Below are 19,660 nucleotides of genomic sequence, written 5' to 3' on the forward strand. Positions count from 1 at the left end.
AATAAAGCATACTCAATGAATTAATCTAAGTTTTAACAAAAATATACTCGATGAATTAAATCTAAGTTTTAAACAAAAACATACTCAATAAATTAAATCTAAGTTTTCAAACAACAAAAAACTCGCAAGGTGCGAAGCGTTACGGTTTCCAACATCAACAATTTTTTTTTGTCAAATGCGAAGCGTTATGGCTTCCAACGTCAACATTGTTTTTTTTTTTTAATATATTTTTTCAATTGGTCAATGCTCACACGAGCCTAATAACAATAACAATAAGTAAATAATTAGTCATCTTCCATCTGAAACTTTCCAGGCCATATTCGTAACATATCGGTTGCAACAATCCTTTTGCGATTTGTTATTAAGTTTAACAGTTCCACTCGATCATTCGGAACGAGTTTTGTGATTTCAAAAGGAACGTCATACCTTCTGTCCAGCTTTGCCAAGTGAGAGTTTCCAGATGGATGGAAAACGATATCTCCTACACTAAAGCTTTTGTTAATTCTATGCGTTTTATCATATTTAGATTTCATGTATTCTCCATGCCCAAGAGTACGTTCATATGCTAGTAGACGATCTTTTTCTAGAGTATCAGTTATGGTGCGAGGAATGGCAGACGTTAGAGACTCAATGTTTTGGCTAGTTAGGTGTCGACCCGTTAGAAGATAAATAGGTGCGAATCCTGTAGTTTTTTGAACCGTTGCGTTTAGTGTACCTTGTAACTTTTCCGTGCTACTTGTCCATTCTGACTTATCTTTGATTGTTGTTCTCAACAAATCTAGTACCGTAGAGACATACCTCTCGACTTGGCCATTACCTCTAGGGGCACTTTTGGCTACACAGTGCTGCTCAATATTTAGGTCTGATTGGTATTTTGTAACTAATTTGTCGATAAAATTTGTCCCGCGGTCGGAAATGAGTCTTTTTGTGTTTCCTAAGATGTTCAAATAAATTCTTAATTTATCACGGGTTTCTGTTCCCGTTAGAGTTTTTATGGGAATTAAGAAAACAAATTTAATAAAAGAATCTATTAAAATTAAAAGATGTTTAAATCCCTCCTTAGTTTCGGGAAAAGAACTGACATAATCGGCGTGTAAGGTGTGAAACGGGATTGGTACCTTTTTGATGGGATGTAGGGTTCCTTGTTTTGGGCCAGTATGTTTTTTAGTCAATATGCACGTTAAGCAATTATTACAGTATTTCCTGACAAATCGGACCATTCTGAGGAACCAGAAGTAATGATTTATCATTGCAAATGTTTTATCTATTCCGATATGGTTCTGTTCGTCATGAAATAACTTTAACAGACCAAATCGGCTGCCTTTCAGGACATAAGCACGATAGATAGGGGGGTTTTGTCCCGGGTTGATTTTTCGGAACAAAATATCTTTTTGACAAAAGTATTCATGTGTTAATTTCTTTTCTTCTAATTTAGATTTAATTTGTCGTGTAATTGGGTCTTTTTTTGACTAATTTTTAGCCAATTATCGGTTGTAATGATATTTATATGCAACGTGCGGGATTTCTCTATCGGATTTCGATTTAAGTAGTCTACGTGCTGAATATATTTGCTTTTCCGATATTCGATTGTAAAGTTGAATGATTGTAAGTACAGCCACCAGCGCGCGACTCTCTGGACTAAATCCTTTTTGTTTTGGGTTAATTTTAAGGCATTATAATCGGTCACTAGCTTGAAGTTGATGCCTAGCAAATGTACCCTAAAGTGTTTAACGGCTGTATACACTGCTAGAGTTTCCAATTCGTATGAATGATATCGGCTTTCTGTATCTGTGGTACGCTTGGAAAAATACGTAACTACCCTTGTCGTCCTATCTAGATGTTTTTGAAACAGTATCGCCTCGAATTCCAATGAATTTGCGTCTGTGTGCAACTCGGTCTCTAAATTTGGATCAAAAATGGCTAATAATGGAAGTTAACTTAGGAAGGCACAGACGTAAGTCTTCGCGATTTCTTGTTCACTTCCCCAAACACATTTTTCGCTAGCTCTTGTTAGCTTGGTTATAGGGGCGGTACGAGTCGCGAACTCTGGAATATACTTCCGGAAATAGCTTGCTAACCCCATAAATTGGCGAACCTGCTTGACGTTCCTTGGTTCGGGCGCCCTAAGTAAGGCCTCGACCTTTTCCGGTCCCGGTTTTACCCTGGCTTCTGATATGACTTGTCTCAAATACAAAATTTCGTTTCGGAAAAATTTGCACTTTTTAATATTGAGAGAAAATCCGGCGGCGAAAAGTGCTTGTAACACGCGATCTAACTTTTCTAATCCCTCGTCAATTGTGTTTGATGGAATTAGCACATCATCCATGTAAAATAGAGCGTCCCTGTCCTTTAACCTACCTAGAGCCTTACATATTGCCCTTTGGAACACAGCTGGCGCGTTTGATAACCCAAAAGGAACCCTGAGATATTCAAACTGCCCGTCAGGGATAACGAACGCTGTTTTGTCAATAGAACCTTCCGATACTGGAATTTGATGAAATCCCGAGGCCATGTTGAGGGTTGTAAAATATTTCGTTTTGCCTAACTGATCGATTTGGTCATCAATAAGCGGTAAGGGAAAGCGGTCCTTTACAGTTATTTGGTTTAGTGCGCGATAGTCAACGCATAGCCGGCTTGAGCCGTTCTTTTTGTGAACTAGTATTATGGGACTGGCGTAGGGAGAATTACTTTCCCTAATAATTTGATTTTTTAATAAATCTTCGATGATTTCCTTGACTGTTTCGCGTTCACACAAGGCCATTCGATATGGGTTGTAGCGGATTATCTTGTCGCTCTTTAATTTTATCTCGAGTTCTCCTGTATTGACTTTAGTCACTGAGTTTCCCGTAGTAATGTGCCCACTATACCTGAGTAAGATGGTTTTTAGTGAATCTAGATTTCTTCCTCTGAGAGTAGTCACGATTAAATCGTCAGCCAAGGAAGCAGGATTTACTCTTCCTACCTCCCTGTTGCCTTCACTGCTCAAATGGATCCGGGTGCCATCTGAATCAGACATAATTTGGATTCCCTTGTGTTCGAATAAATTCCGACCCAAGATGACATCGAAATCCATAATTGTGTCTTCGACCACGTGAAAGAGTAACTGAAATGCCGTTCCCTCACGTTCGATCGTCAGACGAGTTTTACAATTAGTCGGAACCATCTTACCCCCAAATACCTTCAACATCAAAAAACTGGGGATCAAATGACAATTGAGTTTCCTAGCAACACTTTCCCGGATTAAACTACATTCGGCCTCGGTATCGACTAAACAATTGACTTCGTTACCCTGAATTGAAAACTCTGTACAAAACTCATTATTTAATTTGACAGTGAAGAAATTAATCTTTGCTATTTTATTATCAGATTTCCTTGTTCGCTTGTTTTTTTTGAAGCATTTCGATTCGTCATGACCTTATTTGCGGCAAAAACTACAAGTTACGCGGGCAGGTCTTGTTTCCAGTCCAGGTTCCTTTCCCGAATTGGGGCAATTTCGTATTAAGTGTCCTGGACTATCACAAAGATAACATAATTTAGGGCGATCATCTTTCCCGAACGGGTATTGGCGTTTCGTTCGAATAGGGGTGGCTTGTCTATTATTATCTGCCATTTTGAAATTATTTAAGAGAGATAACAACGCAGCCACAGTGGTGACTCTACTATTAAACATCGCGGTTCGTACCGTTGCGTCTCTAACGTCACCCATTACGAGTTCTACCAACTGAGACTCAGATAAATTAAAGTTCAAGGCCTTAAGTAAGGAAATTTTCTTTCTAGCATACTCACAGTACTCTTTAGCGTCGTTGTTGGTGTATCTGCTGGCCTGGCGAAACCGCTCACTCAAGTTGTTTTTCGGCGGGTATAGGTCCGACAGTTCCGCCTTGAAGTTTTCCCAAGTTTTCTCGGAAGGCTGCCAAGCGTTGAACCATTCTTTGGCGTCGCCCATCAATACACTAGCCGCTCGTGATAGAGTCTCGAAATCGGTCCAATGGAACGTTTCTCGGAGCTTTTCGATCTCGGTTACCCATCTCGCTGCCCCCAAATCGTCACTTGTTGGATTGAAGAGTGGTATTTGGATCGAGGTGACTACATTCCTTGAAGAGTTCGGTTGCGCTGCGTTTTCCCTCATTTGTTGGAGAGTTTTAGCTAAGACTTGGATCAAAGCCTCCATGTTCCAGTTTTGCCACACTCGCGATTTTTGAAGAAGAAAGAAAAAAAACTTCCGTGTAACTACTCGGCGTTAATGAAGCGCGACCAAAGTACTTATTCGCACACAATTAAAGCACTGATTAGGACACGACTAAGGCACTGATTAAAATTGTATCCCACTTCTGATGTAAGATTTCGATATTGTTATGGAAAGAAAAAAATAAAAAACAAAGCAAGTTTTGAGATACTCCTTTACTTGTCAAGAACCAAGGCCGGAATGCCCCCCGATACACATGTCTTATCCACCCCGAGCGCACCCCTCTCTTTTTAAGAGCATTGATAAGCCATATTCCAGGTCTTTTCCCACGATTCCCTGACCCATCATCAATTTTTCTCTCACCTATGTTAAGGAATTCATAAACAACCCTCTATCGTTTTCTCACGCTTATCTTAGAAGTAATTTATGGCTAACCCCCATGTCATTCTCACATGGTATTACTTGATAGTCTTAACATAAGCAAGGAATGCTCACATGCACAATTTCATCAAAAATTAAATGGACAAAAGATGCAACGCTACAAGGCCCATTGGAAGTGAAGAGAGACTAGCTGCCTTTTTAAAGTAAATCATTTTAATATGTGATGTACTCATTATTATTATTCAAATGAATGTGAAGTTAAATAATTTATATAGGTGAACACATTATGTGAGCCATTAGTTTATTGTTCCTCAAGGATATTAATGGGGCTTAACAGTAAATTGTCCGAGTAATATAGGATCATTTTCTGTGGATTTTAGATTTTCCAATAATTTATTTCTCTCTTCAACTCTTAATTTAGTTTTTTCTTTATATTTTATCCATAGTCTGTTTTATTAGAACAGCTACATATCTTTCTTAACTTTTTTAGCCAATTTTGGGGTCGCACTTGACGCAGATGTAACTCATGTCGCAAGTAACGGGTTAGAAAGTTTTTGTGTTTGCAATTCATCCTCTGCGCTTTAGTTTTGCTCCTGCATGTTGAATTCTAAAATATTTTTGTCTATGTCTGCAGATCTGACATTATTTTTTTAAATTTCCATACTTTGATACTTTGGATTAGATTTATGTATCCCGCCAGTCTAGATCCAAAAAGGAATAAATAATAATATTAGGTTTCATTTAAGAGCAAACGTCTAGACTCATTAAGAATATTGATGACTAGATAGAATAAATAAAAATGTGAAATAGGACGTACATACCCCATATAGAAGAGGTTTGTAAATTAGTCTTGAAAAGGACACTGCCCTTGCCTTTCGATAAGAAAATAAAACGCTCCAGCTTGTATTAACATCTAGTGCTGTGTTTCATTGAACACCCATTTTCCTATGAAAATTTAATACTTTGAGTTGACGCTTCACTTTTAACAAATATCTGTTTTCTTCTAATTGCATCTGTTAATGAATGGCAATTTTTGAGTCTTTATCAAGTCATAAAATCACACAGAAAATGATTTGATCGATCTTGTAAGTGAAAAGAAAATGTATGTAGGAAGACCCTAAGGCGAATTACTTCCAGAAGCCATGAGTCGCAAATTAAACACAAGAAAAGTCGCTTATTACCACTAACTTATTACTAAGAACGAATGTCACTAATATTACACTAATTAATATTTACACGAATGTATACCGACTACCGTAAATGGTGATAAATATCTTATGCAAATGATCTCTTTTACAAAGGTAGACCGTATGTAAATCGAATCATAGGATGAGAGGCATGACAATCCGGGGCCAGTCCTCTCAATCTCAACTCTCGTTAATTACTGCCCTCCCTTCTTGATTTCCATTTCTTTCCTTTTGTCCGCTGGCCCCGTTTTGCCCCCCTTGCATGTTAAAAACAAGTGTGTCCTTTATTCCCGAGGTTCCTGAAAGTTATACCATAAAGAATGACAATGAATGTTTTAGGTTGACAGAATAGCGAGAAAACCAGAACCCCGATCGATTACATAGGGTCCTACCAATACAAGAAGTCTGTCTGCCTGTCTACTTAGGGGTATTCACTAAATTTATGGTGGCACCGACATGTATAAAAGTATTACTTTTTCATTTTTACAGAAACTTCCACAAAATATCATAATCATTATTAACCACGAATGATCGTTTATTACAGATTCTTGGTTACAGAAGACATCTACAAAAATATTACGTACAGCTACAGAATGGTATGGTCCATTACAATCAACCTAAAGCAGACCTAAAAGAAAATGTTGTTTTCCTGGAATAAGGAATGAAGTGACTGAAACATCTAATACATTAAATCCACATTATAATAGATGCTGAAAATGTTCACCGTTGTTATTTAAACATACATTTACTTGTCTTTTTAAATTTTCAAACATGTTTTTGAGTGGTTCCTGTAACATATTTATTTTCCGGGTGATTGCTTCTTTCAATTCATCAAGAGTATGGAGTCTTTTTTTGAAAATTTTGTTTTTTAAATACCAGAACAAAAAACAATCTAGTGGAGTCAAATTGGGGGACCTTGGGAGCAACAGTCCTCAACTAATGACTCTTTTGTTATAAAACTCTTCAATAAACTTTAAAGTTCTTTTGGCAGAGTGAACAGTAGCTTCATCCTATTGGAAATATCCATTTTGTACTTTGTTATCATAGACTTCATCTAAGAAACTCTGTAAATTATTCTCTTAGTATCTTTCAGCATTTAAGTATTAAAAAAAAATTGGGCCAATAATATGCCCCCTGGACATGGCTATCCAAACACCAATTTTTAATGGGTGCAAGCTTGTTTCCAGAAATTGGTAAGGATTTTCTGTTGTTCAAGTCCTATAATTTTGGCTATTTACATATCCTGATAAGTGAAATCATACTTCATCAGAGAAAAACATCAATTTGAGAAGTTCATCATTAAAAGTTCCATTGAATCATTTGCAATACCTAACCCATTGGGAATAATTGTTGGACAACTGTTACTTTATACAGGTGCATCTTCAATTTTTTTAATTCTTTATGGCAAGTTCCGACTGAAAGACCTACAGAACAATGTTACGTTTGATTAAGCTCGAAACTAACTTTAAACTTAACAAATGTACCAGTTTAATTAGATAATCTTGATACTGATTTGTTGGGGCTTTGGTTCATTCTTTCCTGAACTTCATCTGTAAGACTTGGCTTGCCAATGGATTTTCCTTTGTAAATACAGCCTTTTGTTTTAAATCGTTCAACAACCCTTGTTTTATGTTTCACAAAACTATCATAATCGCAAATCTGCTTCGAGAAACTTCATAACACATTGTTGTATGCGGAATTGCAAAGAATGGGTCCATGATCCGTCATCATTGAGATTCTTACTGCAAAAATGTGTTATTAAAATGAACGGATCTGGTTCCAAAGTGAAACCCATTGCACGTTCCGCGCTCGGAAATTTCTGGTCCGATTCGGCCGTTCGACCACTAAAAATGTTTCCCTCGACAAGCTCTATCTAACGGTGAACTCAGTCTTAGGACTATTTTAATGATTTCCAGAGAAAAAAATCTACATACGGCAAATATACCGGGTAATTATTAAAAGTTTGCAGTTGAATATTAAGTCTTTACAAAAACTTTTTCTGATAAATAGGAAAAAACAATAGGAAGAAAATATATGGTAAAAGCAAAAAAACCAGGAAATTGCAGAAATCCAGTCAATGAACAAACTTCACTGTACTCGTTTATGTTTAAATTGAAAGGTTCCACTCCACTATCACAAACTTGGCGTAAATCATTGCGCATAATTTCTGTCGAACCTATTAAGGGATCAACGCGTAAAGCGATTGTTGTGTATTCAATGTGTGGTGCATTATACACTCGAGAGTAGTTCACACCAAGAACCTGCACCGACAAGTGACACTCACAGGAGTGACAGTTAACGAGTAGCAGGGGCGGAAATAGCGAAAGGGTTGGTTAGCTATATAAACCCAAAATGACCCTTAAAATCTCGCTTATACTCTTATACTCTAAAGCTCTTAAGCTCTTAAACTCTTATTCTTAGCTCTCTCGAGATAACGTACCACGATTATCACCCTCGGTATAGTACATACAGACTGTGATAATAAACGTAGTAATAGTTTTGTGTAAATAAAGATAGTCGAGCAGTATCAGCGCGTATTTTGTATCTATGACTAGTATCTTTGCCGGGTTAGAATACTGGTCCCTTCAGCGTGTTCAACTCGTAACGGGAGAATAGATCATCCCGTTAGCACCAACAACACGCCGTGTTACCCCGAGTCCCATTGGTAAATGCAAACACCTATAAACCCGATAAATGCAAAACATCGTAGATGTAAACCGCATCTTAAATCATAGTAATCAACAGCTAATTAAAAAAGTTACTAAAAATCAATGCAACAAACCCAAAATAATAAAATTTGACCTTGAAAGTCACGTGATGAACAATTATTTATGAAGGCCCTGTATAAAATATACTTTTTTGGTACAGCAATTTATAAAAACATCCAATAAACAAGTCAAATAGCTCATTTCGGAGCACCTGTAAAATAATTTAACTTTATACATTTTACGAGTTTTGATGCAAACAATTCAGTGAATCTGCACTGTCTGCCATCTAAATTGTTACCTAAGTACCAAGTAAGACTGGTCGTGCCGATTAAACAGTCCCCTACGCATGTCGCATCATATCATGTGAGAGAGAAAACTATATCTGTGCGACCTTTTCTAGAAATTGGCCCATCGGTTTTGTGCAGACGTATCTTCTATCACCACTTTGACGATCACACGTTTAATTTCGGAGGTTCTTTTCATTTCGTATTCGGAGAGAGGGTGGTGAGTATTAAATATTTTTAATAATTAGTAGTTAAACTTGTTATTACAAAAGTAGTAGTACTTTAGTAGTTAAAGTGTTTTCATAAATATTTATTGCAATGAATTGAGAAAATATCGTAATTAATATTCTTACATTAATTTCTAAGGACGATTAAGGTTTTTTGGATATTTCAAGATTGTTAAAGTGGGTAGGCTTTATTTTTAATGAAATACACGCACGTGTCCACAAACAACTTTATTCTCTCTTTTTTGGGAATCGAATGCCCACCATACCAAAGATGCATCAGGGTCACCCCCGAGTGCATCTGTTTATCTTCAAAAGAATTAATACACACCATTTCCACCTTCTTCCCACGCTCGCAACCCTCAATCATTCCATTCACACTTATGTTAGGGCAAAATTGATAGGTGAGTCGTTTTCTGCATTTTATGTTTCAGCCAAGATGATAAACAGACTCTCTATCTTTACGGCTAATGGTTTATTCTAATTTAACATAGGGCTAAACAATAGAAGGTATATACATATTTATTTGATTGAACTAGTTATAATAAGATTCAAGTTAAGAAAAAACTTGTAAGTGTTGATTAACATAAGTATGGTATGATATAATATCTCTATAAAACCTACAAGTACTCACTGTAGACTGCAGAATTCAACTGCATTTCTGAAAGTTACGGGTTTAAATGGAATCCCGCACATGGGTGATTTTTTTTAGTTGCAGCAACTTGTCTTCGCAATCGAACCTGAAAACCTTCCATGATTCCTTAATTTCTCTCTTATTTGACTATAAATTAGCAAGAAATATTATATTTTAGGTACGTTTAATTTTTATCTTTCAGGATTCTTTGGCAATATTTCAGTTTAATATGGGTAAATTCTTTCCTCAAAATAAAGTAAAAATAGATAAACTTTCTCGATCCAAATAACAACTTGTTTTTGTCCCAGTAGTGAAATCTAATCTTCATCTTTAGTGGGATCAATAATTTTTTTGTCATTCAGAATTTACAAAGGTAAAAATCGTGATTTTAAGAAATCTGTTAATTCATAGTTGAAAGTTATTTTATTATTAGTTGGGATCATCTACCTGTTTCAGCGATATAAATACATCTTAACGGACTACAAAACTTTAAATACAGTGAAATCTCTCATAAGCGGACACCGTCGGGACTGTCAAAATATGTCCGGCTAATGGAGGTGTCGGCTTATGGGAATTTGTAAATAAAAACCAAGGCTATTTCATTAAAAGTCTGTTTTTATTATTAAAACATAATATAGTTATTAATATTATTTTCCATAACTGAAGTAGTTAAGTATAAAGACAATCCTTAAAAAATTTAATTATGCTACACTGAAATAATCTAATAAATGTTGGATACCCGTCCAAATCATCTGCTATGCCTCATCCCAAAGGAAGCGATAACCAATATACATAAATCGCTCAACTTGAGGGATGTTCTGGTTTGACCGTGAGAACCATTAGGTAAAAATATTCTCGAGTACACTTAACACACCGTGACTCTGTCGCCACTCACCAGTCCTTATCAGTAATTTGGCCCTTCGCAGAATCACATGTGTTAAGATGTTAATTGCAAAAACCTTTTAAGGTCTGTTTTTTCTCATTCAATCTAAAAATCCTAAGTTCGTGGGAATCTACCAAATTTGTGTTCTGATTGGTCAACTAGAACAAAATGGGCTGAAACCAAATTCTGCTCGTTTTCCCTGTTTCTTTTTTTTGGCAGATTTAGAGTGGAACTCTAGGCATAAACAAAAATCCGACCTTCCTCCAAATTCATACTTGAGATTCTAACGCACCTAATACAGTAATAGTTATCACAGATTTTTAAATATAGACTTGTTGACGTTACGGTAGTGTTTTGTCTCGACCATCGTCCTGATTTGACGTGGCGGTACCCACGTACAAAAGAATACCTGGTGTCAGAAGCTTTTCCCTTAAGACTCCAACATAAAGTACTTTGACGAATTTTTGTTTTAATGTTGCTGTCTTGGAAATGTAATTCTAAATCAGACATCTCCATTGCTACTGCGTCTCCTTTATTTTTGGCAAATTCTTGTAATTGTTTTACCGAACAAATAGCTTGTTGATAACTTTGTGGCGTTGTTTGATCATTGATATCTGGTTCTGCATCCGAATCATCCGAAATGTGCACAGTTTCCTCTTGTGTTACAGAATCGACAGTAAAGGGTTCATCATCATGTTCTACTATTAAACCGATATCAATATTAATAAAGTCGTCTAAGTTTTTGTTGCTAATCCCTATTACTTCACAGTTTCGCAACATTTCAGATAAAACAGACAAAGGTAGATCGTCTTCTACTGAATCATCTCCGTTTTCTATATTTATTTTCACTTGTTCACGTGTTATTCCAGCTTTACGGAAACAATTTTGAATTGTCTCTGCCGTTACCTTCTTCCAGGCAGTTTTTAAAAAATAAACAGCATCCAGCACATGTACAACTTTAGTAAGCCCTTGAATCAACAGATTCCATTTTTAATAACAAATTTTTAACCATAATTGATCTATAAAAAACTTCGAAATTTTTGATAATACCCTGATCTAGAGGTTGAACTACTGACGTGCAATTTGGTGGTAGAAAAACTAGTCGAATGTTTGCTAATTGAATGTCTTTGGGATGAGAACAGGCATTGTCTAAAAATAGCAAAATTTTTCTTCTTTCTGCATCCATTCTTCTATCAAAATCTCTTAATCATTCTGCCATTATAGCAGATGTCATCCAAGCTTTTCTATTACTTTTCCACACCACAGGCAAATTATTCACATTAATATTCTTGAATGCTTTTGGATTTTTTGTTATACCGATTACCAACAATCTTTCTTTCTCTCCATCCATATTAACACAATGTAGAATAGTAACTCTGTCTTTAGATAATTTTTCACTGGTACACTTCTCTCGTTTAAACGTTAAAGTTTTGTCCAGTAAAGCGCGAAAAAATAGGCCCGTGTCGTCTGCGTTGAAGATATTTTTTGATGAATAATCCTTTATCAATGACGTCATCTTATTTAGAACACTTTCGACGTCTCCTGAATTGACACTTCGGGCTTCCCCAGATATGACTTTGAAAGTTATGTTATGCTTTTTGCGGAATTTTTCAAGCCACCCAGATGACGCACTGAAATTTTTGTACTTTAAAGTTTGTGCAATATCTTTTGTTTTAGCCCGACCTAAGGGCCCTAAAAATTTTTTTAAATTGAGTTAAAATAATTACACCCCTCTCTTGTATATTTACCTGACAAAGAAATTCCTTTGTTTCTTGCTTTCACGAACCAATCGTAACAAAGTTTATCGATATTTAAGCCCATTGGTTTCATAAAATTTTGTTTCACCTGCATATTATCATTAGAATGCCACTTGTTTAATAATTCCTTTCTACTTTTAATAATTCCCGCAGCTTATGTCTTTCCTATGTTAAAACGTTTTGATAAATTTCTTACACTAAGTTTCTCCTTGTTGTATGTTTCCACTATGTCAATTTTCTCTTTAAGAGTTAACATGCGACGTTTTCCGGACATTTTTTTCGATATGGCGTTGAAACAACCACCAATTTTAAACACTGAATATGTTGGATTATAGGAATTAACTAAAACACGCACTTGTTAATTAATTTGTCTCCGAGTGAATGCAGATTTATTATTATTAACGCACCACTCCAGACACACACGCACCGATCCTGTGTGTTTATTGTTGGAATATGAAGTGAAAAAAGGGTGGTAAACACTGAGCAAATTAGCAATCGAACTTTTTTTCAAGACGTTTATTTCAGAACAAAAACTTAAAACCTAATCTTGCATTAGAGTAAAGTAAAAAAGTACTGGTGAGCAAGAAAAGTATTCATCGTCGACTATCGACGACGCAGCATTATTGCACTTGCATCTTTGGCGGTTCTTATTCAAAAAGGTAAAGGAAAGAAAGCATAAACTGTTATGTCTTCTAAAACAGCTTATGCTATTTTAGCGGTCATCAAAGATATTGCTTTCATCATTATTCAACAATTATAAAACTCTGGAGAGATTAATCATATAGCAAGGATTGTCGATTCATTAATTTTCGAGGAAGTGATACGTCACAAATTTTGTCTTGTAAAAATAGATTATCCAAAGAGATCAAAGAACAAAAATTGTATGATGGGGAACCACATACTTGTAACCCAGAAGCTCCCTGACAACTTACCTCGCTAATGCGATGTTGTCCCGATGTAAGCAGTTTCAATTAATTTTATGATGTCCGTTCAAGAGAGAGTTTGAACGCGTTTTGTATAGAATTATCATGTCCGTGTCCGCCCAAAGGACTGTCCGTTCAAGGGAGGGTCATTTATATGAGATTCTGTATAACCAAATTCCGGACTGTGAAAAAAATGTCCGCTCAACAGAGATGTCCGTTTATTGGAAGTGTCCGCTAAGGGAGATTTCACTGTATAAAATTTGATGGTGACCGATTATACTCACTAATCATTACCAGTTTAGGGGTTAATAATGGTAAGTTAGAGGAAGTTTTAAAAATCGAAAAAAAAAACTGCCAATTTGTCAAATTATACATTAGCTGTGATTAGGATCTCTGTATACCGACACCGTAGGTAACTTCAACTGTCAAATCAAATCGAGGGTTGTTTGGTGTTTTCTGTTTTCTCTTTTCTAAATGTTTTTTCCTGAAATTTATGGCTGATTTTTGGATGTTTTTATACTTCGAGGATAGTTCGTATTGAGCACAAGTGAAGTAAGTAATTAAAAAATATCCGACATTTGTTTTTCCACCCAATATTCAGTTACTATTAATAGACAGAGTTTATATCGTGTGTCCTAAAAAATTTCAGATCAAGTAGGCGATGGAATTATTTGACAGCGAATCGCGTATGTCTTGATATGTTCTGCGTAATCTCGAACATACATGAATAAACATAACCCTACTTAAAATCCCGCTAAAATACTACTCTATTTACCTATATTATTAGTTGGTTTTTATTAAAAATAGTCTTTTCCAAGGCTCCACGAACTTGTGTGTGGCTTAGTTAGAGTTTTCTGGGTGCTAAAAATGATTACGCAGAACATATCAAAGACATACGGATTCGCTGTCAAATAATTCTATGGTCTACTTGATCTGAAATTTTTTAGGACACACGGTATAATATTAGTTCATGCTGTAGTTGAACTATGCAGCTGGGTGCTGGATACTGTTACAAAACTTTTTGGCTTGAATGTAGAAATATCTTTTACCACTCGAAATAAACTATTTCCATTTGTGTAAAACTTCTTGTGGTAAAAGTATTACGTTTTATCGATCTTCTTTCTGCAATGAGTAATTCCTGAATTGTTATTTAAGCAGGAAAAATGAAAATTGAAATATGTAACTTGAACTGTAGAAAAAATATGCTTAAATTCCTTATGGGGTAAATTTAGTCAGAGACAAAACATGGCAGCAGCAGAATATGTTACGGATGTTAAGAGATTTTACGAAATTTTATTAGATGACAGACTTGATAATATACTACACATAAATGAATCAAATGAAAATATGTTATAAATTGATTATAAAGTAAGTATAAAGGTGCTATGTAAAAAATGATTTATATATGATTTTATACCAATACATTCATAGCTGTTTTTACAACTGCAAGTGCAAGACTAAGATTGTATGAAATGTTAGACATATTAGGAGAAAGTGTAGCATATTATGATACAAATAGCATTGTATACATAGGTGATGATAAAAACACTATTAAAACAGGATGTCTATAGGAGATTGGACCGATGAATTAAGTGAGGAAATATGGATTGTTGACTGGGTATCAACAGGTCAAAAGAGTTATTGTTAAAAGATACAGGTGAAATTGTTTGTAAAATAAAAGGATTTACATTAAACTATGAAACGTCCAAAAAGATTAATTCCGATACAATAAAAATATTTTAGAAAACAAAAATAATAAAATCAGTACACAATATCATTGAGCTACCAGAGATACTAAAACTAAAGAACTTTTAAATAAAATAGAAACAAAAGAATTTGGTTTTGTTTATGGCAACAGAGTTATTCTCGAAAACTTTGATATATTACCGTTTGGATATTAATTAGATAAAAAATTAGTATGATATCAATTGGAAAATCAAAGATATTCAGGAAAGTGTGCGAGAGACTAGTCCAAAAGACTTCAATCGAGTAGTCCAGAAATTCGTCACATTGTTTTATATTTTTTCTGGTGGTTTTTTCACATTGATATCTGTTTGTTCTCTCTTTAAACTCTAAATCGATAAGGAATGAACCCTATTTATTACCAAATAACTTTAATGCGAACAGATCGAAATGCCTTGAAATGAGCCGAAATACCTTGACATTTTAACTTTTTCAAAAAATACCTTATACATATTTAGATTTTTAAAATTTTATTTTTATGTTACATTTCAAAACTATCGTGCACCGTTTAATATTTAATTTGTAATTTGCAAAGGTAATTTGCCGTCAATACATCTATTATTATTATTGTTATTATTAAAAAAGGTTTTTTCGCTGACAAACCCCTGATAGGTGGGCCATCAATTCTACCAAGTAATCACAATTTGATTGAAATTTTGTAAATATCTCCATAACTGTAAATGTTAGATGAAAAGATGTTATTGCAAATTAATAGAGAATTAAAAACTACATTAGAAAGACTTGAAAAAAATCATGGGTACCATTTGAAAAAAATGAGTTTCAGTAATTTGTAAAATTTGCAAATTAGCGCTCTTATACAAAAAAAGTATGGTGCATTAAGAAAATATTTTAAAGTTTTTAAGTACCTCTGACTTTCATTTACTACTTTACAAAAACAAATTTTAAAATTACAAAAAACACCAGTTTTGTGACCATTTTTTTCTGATGCTGCATTTTTAAAGAAATTGCTCTAATATGGCAACGCCGCAACCAATTTAAAAAATGTTTAATGTATTTTTCTTCTAAATTTAGGCTTCATCAAATGGTGTAAAAAAAATTATGGGTTGCTATTTAAAAAAGTACAACTTTATGCTGCCCAGCGAAAACGGAACACTCTGTATAAACAAAAATATTATTAAATCATGCAGCTTTCCAATATAAATGAATACTGTACTAAACATTTCATATTGATATTTATACAAAGACACCAGGAACCAAGGCCGGAGTAATGGCGAACCCTGTATATGAAGAGTGGTCGAACTAAGTGATCTCAGTGTCAAAATGAAAATTTTGCAGAATTGAGAAAAAACTACCCAGTGTTAAAGACTAAACCAAATACATTGTTTTTAAGATATTATTTTATTTATTGACAACAACAAAATAAGAAAAACTAAAAAAAAACATTGTTTTGTAATCAAAAAAGTGAATGCTAACCCAAACTGATTGCTTAATATGGAAAAGATCTAAGTCCTTCCGTAACAAATGAAAAGTTGATCTAATTACTAGTTGTTATTATCCAATATCGAAGCACAGAAATGCCCCTTTTCTTCATCAACGTATGAAAGCATAGCTGTTAGGTCTTTTTCTTGTTTGCATTTATATTTGCAACGGCAACTAAGCTACGTATTAAGTTACGAAAAAAATTTTTTCCTATGGTAATTCTTTTTTTGAAAATGTCGCACTTTTCCCATTCGAATATGTCACTAAAGTGTCTTTTGTATTATAGAATATGAAACTTAATCTGTCTTTAGAGATTTTTAGCCAAGATGCTTGACTGATCCTCAATTTCGATGTGTTAAGATATTTTGAGGATACAGCGTTGAAGATGAAGAATTGACATTCACCACCACCCATATACAATACTTTATACGGTTGGACTCCACGCCAGCGGCGCTCACCACCGCTCCAAAAATCCCCTCCGCGGTAGAGACCGCGTCGAGACCGCTAACGAGGAAGGTAGCGGTCTTCCTGCCGTCCCTTAGCCACACCTTATCATTGCCCAGACCTTTACTAAGGATCTTGCGGACTTCCTCCCCCTCACGCCTCCCTTTGGAGATGGTAAGGAGGACTTCTTCTTTCCAGGTCTCCCTTACCCCGCTGACGACCGCCCTAGGACGAGACAAGATGACAGAGTGACAGACGGCGGGCGAGATTTGGAATAGGTTAGTACGCATTAAACCAATGATAAAAACCAATAAGTAGGCAGTTTTTATTTTCTAGATAAAATGGATATGAAAAAACTGATAATGGGTTTTCGTCACTTCCAACGTGAACCACAGAAGAACAAGTTACTAAAGAAGATATCGAGCTTCAACGATGTGAAGTACCAAAGAGGGTCTGATGAACTGGCAAACGTGATCACAACAGTACATCAGGGTGTATATCAGGGTTATATTACATATTATATAATATATATGTACATATAATACATGTCGGAAGACCTGAAGGCGAGTTGCTTCCAGAAGCCATGAGTCGCAAATTAAACGCTAGAAAAAGTCACTTAATACCACTAACTAATTACTAAGAACGAATGTCACTAAGATTATACTAATTTATATTTACACGAATATTTACTAACTACCGTATATGGTGATAAATGTCTTATGCCAATGATCTCTTTCACAAAAGGTAGACCGTATGTTAATCGAATCAAAGGATGAGAGACATGACAATCCGGGGTCAGACCTCTCAATCTCAACTCTTGATAATTATTGTCCTCCCTTCCTGAATTTTCATTTTGTCCGCTAGCCCCGTTTTGCCCCCATTGCATGTTAAAAACAAGTGTGTCCCTTATTCTCGGGGTTCCTGGAAGTCATATCGTAAAGAATGATAATGAATATTTTAGGTCGACAGAATAGCGAGAAAACCAGAACCCCAATTGATTACATAGGGTCCTACCAATACAAAGAGTCTGTCTGCCTGTCTACTTAGAGGTATTCGCTAAATTTATGGTGGCGCCGACATACATATGAGTTATATTCTACTATAATGGATGTTGTAGGTTTTGGTTGGTGGGAATTAGTGACTGAAATTCTTGGATTTTGAGCTTTATTGCGGTGATGGGAACAGGTTGAAAGTTCGAGCGAATCTGCCGATCTCACACGGAAAAAGTTTTCTAACTAATTAATCGTCTTTTGTACTTCTATCGCACCGCTATCAGTTTTATGGCCGAAGCGGCACCCTTTGATCCAGGCTGCTGATACAGCGTTTGCCTGTAAGCCTCTGGGAGAATATGACATATGTAAGTATACTATATTACATATTATATATTATATATGTATGTCAGAACTTCCCTAACTCGTAGAGAAACAAAAACACAAGTTTAGGCGGTACTTCTTTATTTCTCTAGAATCGGGAATCGAATGAATCCCTTTTTGATGCGTGAGAGTCACCCCAGGTGCATCTGCTTTTCTTCCAAAAGCCTGTCACCATACTTCCCACATTCTTCCCACACTTACATCCCTTAATCATCTTATTCGCACCTCCATATGTTTTTAGGCGAGATGATAAACAGACCTTTATCTTTTACCACGAATGATCTATTCTGACTAGTACAAGTTTAGTCCATTTCTAATTTACAATGGGGCACCAGTAGGTGCCTGTGACATTCCGCACATGTCCAAGGATAGGTTACAATATTATGGGACAACATGTTTTTTGCATTTACATTGAATAGGTTGATAAGTAACCCCATATGGCTTTCTTTATGAAAGCTCACACGGCCAATCCTGACACAAAATTCGTTCTCGAATTTTATCCTTATTAAAACCTATAGCGAAAACATTATTATTTTATATTGCGAAAACTACGCCATTTTAACAATTTACAAAATATTAATTTTAATTGCAAAGAGCACGTCATTTCAACGTTTGGGTACTCATGACCTAACGCAAAGAGCACGTCTTTCAACAATTCTTAAAGTATTAGTTTCAATTGCAAAGAGCACGTCATTTCAACGTTTGGGTACTCATGACCTAACGCAAAGAGCACGTCTTTCAACAATTCTTAAAGTATTAGTTTCAATTGCAAAGAGCACGTCATTTCAACGTTTGGGTACTCATGACCTAACGCAAAGAGCACGTCTTTCAACAATTCTTTTTTTTTTTTTTTTTTTTTTTTGAAGAAGCCATGTGGTAAATCTAAGTTTCTATCAACTAATAAAGCTCATACGGACATCCGTTGAACAAAACACTTGATAACGATAACATAACTGCAAAAATATTACAAGAGACAACCCTATAAGATACAGTAATATCAAGAATTATTAAATAATTATTAAATAGAAGAAATTATAAAATTATTATCAATAGACTACTGATACTTCCTCTTCAAATTCGCTGGCCATATTCGCATCATGTCTTTGGCGACAATTCGTTTGCGGTTAGTGGCTAAGTTTTTTATTTCTACGCGGTCGTTAGGCAATATCTGCAAAATTTCAAATGGACCTTCATATCTTGGGTCTAACTTGGACAGATGTGAGTTCCCGGATGGGTGGAAAACTATATCGCCTACTTCGAATTTTTTTGTCGTGCGTCGCTTTTTGTCAAATCTTTCTTTTGACTCTGATCCGTAGCGCAACGAGCGTTCATGGGCTGTTTTGCGGTCTTTGTCTAAATTTCGGTTGGCACTTATTACGGGCTTGATGGTTTCTGTCAAATTCTGAATCTCTGGGATGTATATGGTTTGCCCTGTGAGTAGATAGAGTGGGGAAAAACCCGTTGTTTTTTGAATGGTCGTATTGAGAGTTAAC

At 35.4% G+C, this 19,660-nt stretch overlaps 1 protein-coding gene across 1 annotated transcript; it reads right to left on the reverse strand.

Moving 5' to 3' along the window:
• Nucleotides 1-11,694: 11,694 nt before the first annotated feature.
• LOC136413977 (tigger transposable element-derived protein 4-like) lies at nucleotides 11,695-12,518 on the reverse strand. Its single transcript, XM_066397751.1, has 3 exons — nucleotides 12,441-12,518; nucleotides 12,236-12,332; nucleotides 11,695-12,179 (listed from the first exon to the last, which is right to left on the reverse strand). The coding sequence occupies exons 1-3, from the start codon at nucleotides 12,516-12,518 to the stop codon at nucleotides 11,695-11,697; spliced, it is 660 nt and encodes a 219-aa protein (XP_066253848.1).
• Between the last annotated feature and the right edge of the window lie 7,142 nt (nucleotides 12,519-19,660).

This window comes from Euwallacea similis, chromosome 16 (assembly GCF_039881205.1).
Source record: "Euwallacea similis isolate ESF13 chromosome 16, ESF131.1, whole genome shotgun sequence".
In the NCBI taxonomy this organism is placed as follows: domain Eukaryota; kingdom Metazoa; phylum Arthropoda; class Insecta; order Coleoptera; family Curculionidae; genus Euwallacea; species Euwallacea similis.

Excerpts from the sequence above, each read along its gene's own strand:
- LOC136413977 (XM_066397751.1), bottom strand. The coding sequence starts at position 12,518 with ATGTCCGGAAAACGTCGCATGTTAACTCTTAAAGAGAAAATTGACATA. Across the intron at positions 12,333-12,440 it reads ACAACAAGGAGAAACTTAGT|GTGAAACAAAATTTTATGAA; the intron begins GTAAGAAATTTA and ends GATAATATGCAG. Across the intron at positions 12,180-12,235 it reads CAAAGGAATTTCTTTGTCAG|GGCCCTTAGGTCGGGCTAAA; the intron begins GTAAATATACAA and ends AAAAATTTTTAG.